Here is a 9748-nt window from a genome sequence, read left to right as displayed (position 1 = left end):
TGTTGGCATGCGAGGATGGAAACTCCATCGCCATTCTAGTGGGTGTATTCAGTAGTTACCACCAATTCTTTTTCTCCTCCTTTTTTCATAAACTTAGGGAGCAAACTTCTCAGAAGAATGGGGAACACATTGTTTGTCTGCCACTAGAGTCAGAGCCCCTTCGCTCTGAGCAGTGTCATGGTAGTGATAAGAAAAAATAGCATGCATTGTGGCGCGTGAACAGCCCCTAAGATAGATGCTGTTTTTGTGTCAAGCACCACGCCAAGAATAGCACTCGACGCAAACGTGCTGGGTCAAGCTTAAGGGCCGCCGTTGGATGATGAGCGAGAATCTGGGCCGTCGATAAATGCCTCGATTAGGTGATTCAGAGAGGGGTGAAATTTATAACAGCAGCAACAACCATCCTCTTCTTCATCTTCATCGTCGTCATCATCTTCTTCTCTTCTGCAGTTGTTTGAAAGGCCGCGCCCGCCCGCACCACTCTGTGCAACCGGCGCTGCCGAGAAGCGTTTGCAGGCTCTTCATCAGGCATCTCTCTCTCTCTCTCTCTCTCTCTCTCGCGGATCTGGCGTTGGCTTGCAGGCAGATTAGGGTTTCCTCTACAGATTAGGGTTTTGCTGGCGGATTAGGGTTTCCTCTCCACAGATCTGGAGAGGTGCATCTTGTCTGCGGAGCTATTGGTGGGATTTCTCGTCTTTCCTGTTCTTTTCTCACACGAGCAGTCCGCTGCGGCGTTATCAGTAAGCAGCACCTTCCCTGTCTTCTCCGTCAAAAGGAGGAAGCTTGCTTTCGAAGGCCTTTGAATGATCTCGAAAGATTTGTCTCAGTCTGCCTAGGAAGGTTCTCTTCTGCATCTTGCTGCGGCGGGTAATAAAACTTCTAAGGACCACATTCGTCAGCAGGCATGCATCAGAACAGTTCGGTGGAGCCAAGCGCAAAGCGCTTTGTGGACTTGCAAGAGGAATATGTCTCCCATGATCGAGGGAGTAGAGTGGTACACTATTCTCTCAAAGATCAGGATGGTGTGGCAAGCCTTGCTGCCGTTGGCATGGAGCGGAGCCTGCGGCATATGGTGTATGCAGTTTGTGAGGAGTTCCTAGCGCTTGTGGGCCTGGAGAAATCTAGCACCCCTGCGGTGAAGTGGAGATCGAGGCGGGAAGTTGTTGATTGGTTGAGGACTTTCATATGGAGACCTTCTTGCTCATCCTCTGGCAATGATCCCATCGCCTTAAGTAAGTCTCAATTCTTTGTCTCTAATGTTTTCACCATGCTTGTAGATTTGAAGCACGTTGAAGAGATTTCGACACCTCAGTAACGTTGGATTGCCTGCTTGTTTGTCAAAACCCAATTTTGCTGATGCATCAATGGTGCATCCCCATCCTGGCGTCCAGGAAGGGGTGTGGGGAAGCTTTACTTCCCTCAGGAAATGGGTTGTCACTGCTCCCTGCTTTCTAGGGTAGAAAAGCTTCCCCAGGCCCTTTCCTAATCCTTGAAGGCCCACATTCATCCCCCTACAGGTTTTTTCATGTTTGAGGCTATGGGATGTTCCCTCAATTGCCTTTGGCTCATCTTGTTCTTTGTATGTTTTTGACTGTTGTGATAGAAAAAGGTGATCCCTTTTGATGGTTAATAAACTCAGCGCAATCACAATTTTTCATGTGTCTGTTAATGTCCCCCAAGTGATTCTTACATCCTTTGATTTCTGAAGCGATTTTTTCATCATAGTTTGGTTCCATGCCATATTGTAGCCTATTTTTTTTTTCCGAGAAAAGATCCTTTCATTAGTTATAAAAAAAGCCCACTAGGCTACAAAACCCCTCTCCTGCTCATAAGAAGGCAGAGCAGAGATCCAATCAAGGCAGCTAGGGAGACTCTCCCTAGGTGCAGAAAAGTACAAATAACTGAGAGGCTATATCATACAATAGGAGGGGGGAAAATCCAAACAGGTGGCCTGTAGTGCCAGCGGGGGGTTACCTGCGTGTAGAGTATAGAAAGGGCCGCTACGCCAAGTGGTGTGGAAGGCCTGGCACCGCAAGATCGCTCGATCCGAGTCGCCCGGGATGCGGTCATACTGTCCTCGCAGGGTGTGGATCAACTCCTGCCAGATAGCCCGAACAGTCTCTGTTGGTGGCTCCAGTCTCCCCTCAAAGGCCCTGAAACAACGGGCTCTCCAGGTGAACCATATGGTGAGGCTGCTGAGGAGCTCCCATCGTAAATCCCTCTCGTGTGTCCAGCCGGAAGTCGAGCATGTTGTAGCCTATTATTGATGTGCAGACTACATTGAGAGGCAACCTAGATTGTCTGCACTCTTACATTTGTTTTTTAAGCTGATTTGATGCCCATAAGATAGTGAATGAGTTTGGAGCATGTTGAGTGCTCATGTTGCCTTGTAGGGGCCTAGGTTTGGATGATTATGATTATGCAGTATGAAAAATTATTGGGGTTGCTGAGGCATGGTTGTATTCTCATTTTTTATTTTACTTGGTTGCAGCAGTAATAATCATATACTGCTTTTTATAGAGCATACATCTGGGTGCTGCTTTTATATTCAAAAACATCTCTTTTGCTGTTTAGAGAACAGTCTCACATTATCAGCAGGATGGTCCAGTATTTGCCAAGGATGAGTGAAGCGTGCATAGGCCAAAGCCGGGCATAAGTTGGGAAATTTGTTTTGATCGGCATCATAACAGAGGCAGAAGGTGATCATAGAAGATATCTTTTTATACAGCATATTTGCAAATTTCTATGCATCACGTGATCGGCTTCACCCTCTTTTGATGGGTTTTATTCTGTTTTCTTTTTTGTGGTTTTTGGTTTGAACAGGCATGTTTGTTTGCCTGTAAAATCCAGCATTATGTCTGGTTGGGATTTGACGGTGTAGGAATCCAAGTGTTTTGAAAGGGTATACAAGCATTCGAATCATTTGGTGCACTGCTGAATTTGTATGGTGCATTGCTTTGTTGCCACACCATTCCCACATGTCGCTTTGGACTTCAACATCACAAATGAGCTGATTTCTGCTTGGTCTCAAAAAAGCACAGCTCTATCACTTATGTGATTCTTGAAGTTTGTGACAATTGTGTGAGAACATTTTGACATAGGACAAGTGGGCTTTAGTTGGAAACTTTGACATTTAAGCTTTGGAATAGTGTTAAAGCACTTGTACACTCCTGGGAGATTGTGTTTTTTCTTGTTGCATTGATCAGAAAGTTGCATCTGAGCTCTGCCAAAGTCACTGGATTTCCACCCAGCCACTCATGTATTTCTGCTACACAATCACTAACAGATTGACTGTGCTTTAGGATGTATATAAGTGAGCAGACCTACTCTTGTTAGTCCGCTTTTTGTGCTCCTCCCCTCCAGTCACTGGGGGTTGGGGGGGCTAGTGTCAACTTGAGGGTGGAGCTGCTCAACTAGACTTCGACAGAATGAAACAGTAGAGAACTGGTGGGAGGGGGCTGCTCCCTTGTCGAATCTTTCATGGGGACACCTGGGGGCGGAGGGGGCTGTCGTTGCTGAGTAGTTGGGGGCTCTGCTACCGGAGCCTGAAGGTTTTTGTACGAATGATATGGGACTTTCCAGACGACTCTTACTAAGGCTAGAGTGTAGACCCTATCCTCTAATTCTATATCGACTTCTAGATTTTCTTATCCTTCAGCTTTATGACCCTCTTAGGTGTGTGCTATAGACCCACTCTATCCTTCTCTTTTTCTAGGTGGAGATGTAACCTTCTTTAATTTCACAATGACTCTCAGGTGTGGACCCTTTATCCTTCTCTTTTCTAGGCATATCCTCTCTCTCTCTCTCTCTCTCTCTCTCTCTCTCCCCCCCCCCCTCCAACGCATGCAAAATAGTAGGTAGACCCTCTACCCTAGTACCCTCTGATAGGATATCCTACTACTTTTTTGGATAGGAGATGCTTTTTATTGAGTATACTTGTTTGTAGAAATAGTATTATTATCCACCCCTTTTGGGTGCACACCCCTCTTTCTCTCTCTAATCTCCATCCCCATCCCTGCCCCCTCTCCCCATGGGGGCATGTGCTTCTTTGCTGTTTCAATATCTAACAAAAGAACTCAAGGCAAGTGTTGAAAATGACTTTTGAGTATAAACACAAGGCCTAATAAGAACCCTTTTTGTTTGTTGTTTTCTGTGCACCTACATAGCCTTCAAAGTACTCAAGTTTACTCTGTACAAAAGGAGTCAACTTTTGTTGATTGGAATTGTTTGATTAAGACAGCTTTAATGCAAACTCTCACACGCTTTTCTTATGCCTCTTTGTTATGTTGGACAGGATGCTCTAAGCATGACAATAAGATGTCTTCAAATCTGGAAACTACTGAATGTAAGGAAGGACCTTTTCAAGTTGAAGGGGGAATAGGCACTCAGGTATTCTACTTTCATCATTTTCAGTTCTGCTGCTAGCAACTGCACTAGGATGTAAGTTTGCCAACATTTATAAAGGTCAAAGGGTATATTGATCAATTAGCTTCGCTGAAGCTTTGTGAGTGTTTGACACTCATGGAGTCAAGATTGCATTTGGGTTTCAGTTAAGTTTGGAAATGTCCTAAACTTTTTAGTGGTATATCATTCTGCGCTTTAGTTCCAAAGCAGTTTTTTTTTATTATGCCTAAGTCTGCCTTCATTTTTGGATAACTGATAGATTCGCAGTTGGATGGCTTATCTACAAAGATTTGCGTGAGGTCCCTTATTCACTCATATCTACTTCTAGTACATAAACCGAATTTTATCGGGCATGTAGGCCATACTTTCCATCGTGGGCAAGTACACACTAGACATTCAACTGTTTGTGGGCATGTCTAGGTTTATTTTGACCAAGAATGCCAGTAAGTCTTACACACTAGACATTCAGCGGTTTGTGGGCATGTCTAGGCTTTCTTTGACCAAGAAGGCTAGTAAGTCTTAAGTAGGGGCTGGAGCAGATTGCACCCTACAGTATCACTCATCTGCCTAGCTTGTTGTATCTCCTGAAGTTGAGAAGGCTGCATGTAAGAGTGCCTACTATGATGCTTTGAAGTGAAGGAGCTGCTACAATGTTGCAGCTTACACGCATCGACGCAAAATAAAGCTTGTGCTTAGCCAGTGATTTTTCTCAGGTGATTGTTCAATATTTGTTGTTCCAATCAATGCTTTGGAAGAGTGGAAGTGTACAAGGTGGCATTGGAGGAATGAGAGGCATCTTCAATACCACAAGCCCTTTTATCTTCTCTTCTTCCTCCCTTTCTCTTCTTGCCTCTTCTTTTCCCGTTGTTCAATGTCTTGAATCTTGTCCAATTTCTTTCTTCTCTTCTTCTCTTTCTTAAAGAGCCTCTTTAATTGAACTAACTTCGGCATTTAATCAAGCAATTTGTCCATTATGTTTTATTATGTGTTTTTTCATGTTTTTAGATGGCTTATATAAGTTTTTTAAATATTTATAATCTATGAAAATATTGATTTTTTGAAACTTCGTGGTTTCTTAAATGAAGGAAAAACCTATTTGACACAAAACCCCCAAAAACCTTGAAACTAAAAAAACCTTTTTTTTTTTGTGACTATGCCCCCAACAATTACTTACCTTGCAAGAGGAAATCGGTAGTCTGAAGCTTTGTGAATAGGTTTTTTAGATGATTTCTTGTCATGCTTCAGCTCAAGAGAAACGTTATTCACTCTCTCAATCTGCCTATTTGGCTGCCTTTTTCTTTTACGCACTCTCAATCAACTGGAGCCAAGGTGTTTTACAAACCCACGGATAAACCTTTTAGTGTAAGTCTCGTGTCCCAAGGATAATGTGTTAGCTAAGTTTAGGGGCATGTGGTTACTGCCTTGCATAGGAAATCAAGCTTTGTGAATGGATTCTGTAGACGATTCTTCCCATGCATCAGTGTGAATTATGGGATTTGTCTTTACAGTGGCGGATCTTCACCCAGTATTTGTTTTGCAGAACATGCCACACTCTCTGATGCCAACAAGAGAGATTGTATGGGTGGGTACTTTTTGGACTTGCCGCAAGCGCTTTCGCCATTATAATTCATTCCGGAGGAATGGTATCACTATTTCTGTAAGTTGTTATCAACGCCAGTCAGCTTATAGATTGTAAAGTAGTTTAAGAATTACATCAATGCAAGTTTGTTATGCCTTTGAAGGGGCAGAGGGAATAAAATTGTTGGGAAATTGTCATGTTGTCAATTGGGTTGTGGGAATTTTAGATGGGGTCAGTTGGAGCTTTACTTGACGATTTACTTTGTACTGCTTGCAGGTGAATTCTTTTGTGTACGTCATGTCTGAGGGCAGAGACCATCACATTGCTTATATTGAAGACATGTATGAAGACAAAAAGTGTAAAAAAAAGGTGCGAGTACGATGGTTTCATAAGACTGATGAGCTAGTAGGCCCAGTTCCACCACCTGCACCTCATGCAAGAGAGATCTTCATGACTCCATTTCCTCAAGTTTTAAGTGTTGAGTGTGTTGATGGAGGAGCCACAGTCTTGACTCCCGACCATTATGAGAAATGTTTGTTGACACTGCCTGATTTTGCAGCACAAATACATGTGTGTTTAAGGCAGTTTGATAATGAGGGAATAAAGTCTTTTGACATATCCAGGGTGAAAGGCTACTGGCACCAGAAAGCTTTACCCATGATTGAGTCAACTTTTCCTAGAGACTTCTCTCAAAGTTGTGATCTGGCAAGTGACTGTGCAGAGATTTACGAAGATGAGGAGACACATTTAGCCAGCGTGATAAAAAGGGGGCCTAGAGCAGCCAGAAGCTCAAGAAAACGAATTGGAAGGTTCGATCCACTTCGTGCAGAGGGTAGTTTGACTCCCCAACATGAGATTAGTCACCTGAGTTGTGATACAGCTGATGCTGCGACTGGGAGTGAAATGGAATTCCCTTCGGCCAGTGAAGGAGATCTTTGGCACATGAATCACTTATCTTTTAATTCTGGTGACAAAATAGAGCTTCTCTGTGAAGACAGTGGAGTAAGAGGATGCTGGTTCAGATGCATTGTGTTACAAAAAGTTTCTGGTCAAGTGAAAGTGAGATATGAAGACCTTGAATCGGGAGATGGTTGTGGAAAGTTGGAAGTGAGTAAACCCAAGTGTTTTTATTTCTGTTGTTTTCATGATTTGTTCACTCCAAGTAAAGCTATATTTGTGTATTTGTTCTTATCTGTTAGCTGACTTGATATTTTTATGAAGGAATGGGTTTCATCGGCAAAAGTCGCCACTCCTGACAAATTGGGATTACGCGCTTCTGGACGGTTGACAATGAGGCCCTCACCATCCAAAGTAGAACCACCATGTGCGCATGAGCTAGGTGCTGCTGTAGATGCCTGGTGGAATGATGGTTGGTGGGAGGGTGTAGTAGCAGGCACGGAAGCATGTGGAAAAGTCCATGTATACTTTCCTGGTGAGTGGGTGCTGCCACCTTGTCTTTTCTTAATTGTAGTGAAGAAATATGAAAAAAATTACCTTGATTTCTTCCTGATTAAAGGTTAAGTTCATGTTTTGGCAGATGAGAATGATTTTGCTTCATTTCAAGTTTCTGAACTTCGCATCTCAAGGGACTGGGTTTATGGCCAGTGGATGGAAATAGATGGCACAAATGAAATAGAAATTGGTGGCAAATCTTTAGTTCTGCATACTGAAAAGCTTTTGCCTGACAAAGTTTTTGAGAACAAGATCCCATTCTGTGATTTTGAAGCAGAAAACACATGTACAGTCCAACTTCCAATGGCATCTCAATTGCCAGATGTAGCAGAATTGAGAACAGAGGATGCTGAAACCAAAGAGGAGAAACACCCTGGCCTGGAGACAGTTAATGGTTGTGCCACCCTGATACATGGTATGAGTTCGAGGAAGGTAACTGAATCTGGTTGTTTCACTTGGTATGAGTCTTGCCATAATGCTGTCCCAGCAAGTTCAGCCAGAGTTTTTTTGGGAGATGATGGAAATTTGCAACAACGAATAGAGCTAAAGCAGTTGGATGCTGACAGGGACAAAGAAAACAAGTCCACAAGTGAGACCATAGCCACTAATGGGGTGAGGTGGAAGTTTTCAAGAAAGCGGCGGCGTGAAATCGATGCATCAGTGTCAGCAAGGTCTGACAAGTCAGCTTTCATTGCACTCAGGGATCCCATGTCAAATTTGGTGATGGAGCATTTACAGGAAAGAGAGGACCCAGGTTCAGGCTTGCTTACACCAAACAAAAAGGAAGTCAATAAAGCTGAAGTGAAACGTTCTCGGTCTGGGCATGAGCAAACAAAACCTTTAAATGGGCCATCAGTCAGTGGGTCACTGTTTAATAATGTCTCGCTTGCAAGCTTAGTGATGTCAAGATGAGTGTTACCATTTATTATACGCCTTGGGTACACAAGTAGCCCTTGAACTCTTGTACAACTACAGCAGAATATGTTGTAAGGGATGGAAGAGCTTCATGGCAGGAGGGTTCAAGTGGGCCTGCTTCCTATCTTACTTCTCTTCAACTATCTGCATGCGTTCTCTGTAAGAAAGAAAGCCAAGCTTCCATGACCAGTTCTTAAGCAGGGCATCTTGAGAGGGTTCATTCATTGTATGCAATTCTCTTTCAACAGATTGGTTCAATTTTCCAAAGGTTGCAACAGCCTTCTTTCCTTGCTACACCAATCTGCATGCCTTCTCTGCAAGGAAGCAAGGCAAGCTTTCGTGACCAGTTCTTAAGCAGGGCATCTTGAGAGGGTCTTTTTTCCTTCATTCATCAGATGCAGATCTTTTGCAATAGATTGATTTGAGTTTTCAAAGGCCACAACAATCTTCATATGGTTAAGATGATGAAACAGCCTGGTTATCTTGACTAGCCAGTCTTTTGGTGTGTTTTGCATGGTAGGGCACTCAACATGACTGGATGTTTCTGCAGCATGTATGGGTAGAAGTTGAGAACCTTCTGCTGTTGCACAGGATTGTAGAGATCTCAATGCACATTAGATGATTCACATCTTCTTCAGGTGTGACCGATGAGTTTTTTTTTCTCTTTGCTCCATTTCAAGGTTGTATAATTCTCAGGTTTGAGCCTTGCAAGGAGCTCGCAAATGTATCTTCCCATTTTTCGGTCGGGTAGTCTGGTTCACCCTTGAGAAGAATGTATAACATAGTTGACAATCATTCACATACAAAAGATTTCATTTAAATAGTGGTGTGAATTATGCTTCAAGTAGTTCAGATGCATTCATGTACCCATGCCCTCTAGGGGACGTGTACCTTTGTGTTGATGTAGATTTTACACCAGGGCCCATGGGTCCACAAATCATGCTTAAGATGCAAAAATTGTAAAATGCTAGTTTACAGAGGAAAAAACATAGTGTTTGGGTGCTTTTGAACTCCCCACTAAAAGCCATAAGACAACCTAAGTTGCCTTTTAGAACTCAAGAGAACAAGCTAAGGAAAATTGGAAACAAGCATAGTAGGGAAAAGCATTTGCTCGAACTTCTGATAAGAAGACATCTTCAGGAAAATGGGAGGTATTGTAGCTTCACATTCTTGCCTTATGAGTGAGGCTTACGAACAAGCATAGTAGGAAAAAAGCATTTGCTCGAACTACTGATAAAGAAGACATCTTCAGGAAAACGGGAGGTATTGTAGCTTCACATTCTTGCCTTATGAGTGAGGCTTACGAGTTAAATTTTGAATGAAAGAGTGAGGAGGACGAGTAAACAAAATCGATATGATGGAGGATTATAAGTTAAATTTTGAATGAAAGAGTTCGGA

The 9748-nt window shown here is 43.0% G+C and overlaps 1 protein-coding gene across 3 annotated transcripts; it reads left to right on the top strand.

The window, feature by feature from the left end:
- Window positions 1–388: 388 nt before the first annotated feature.
- LOC147634175 (uncharacterized) lies at window positions 389–9171 on the top strand. Of its 3 annotated transcripts, XM_086805327.1 has the most exons (7): window positions 2521–2699; window positions 2824–2902; window positions 4295–4389; window positions 5945–6061; window positions 6260–7090; window positions 7205–7415; window positions 7521–9171. In XM_086805327.1, the coding sequence occupies exons 3-7, from the start codon at window positions 4318–4320 to the stop codon at window positions 8345–8347; spliced, it is 2058 nt and encodes a 685-aa protein (XP_086661453.1). In that variant the 5' UTR covers window positions 2521–2699; window positions 2824–2902; window positions 4295–4317; the 3' UTR covers window positions 8348–9171. The 3 variants fall into 3 exon arrangements, with proteins under 3 accessions (XP_086661451.1, XP_086661453.1, XP_086661452.1); XM_086805325.1 differs by lacking the exons at window positions 2521–2699; window positions 2824–2902 and adding an exon at window positions 389–1232; XM_086805326.1 differs by lacking the exon at window positions 2824–2902.
- Window positions 9172–9748: the final 577 nt, after the last annotated feature.

This window comes from Cibotium barometz, chromosome 11, assembly GCF_041138505.1.
Source record: "Cibotium barometz isolate CiBa-2024 chromosome 11, ASM4113850v1, whole genome shotgun sequence".
In the NCBI taxonomy this organism is placed as follows: Eukaryota; Viridiplantae; Streptophyta; class Polypodiopsida; order Cyatheales; family Cibotiaceae; genus Cibotium; species Cibotium barometz.
This window is presented reverse-complemented; position numbering and strand designations above follow the sequence as displayed.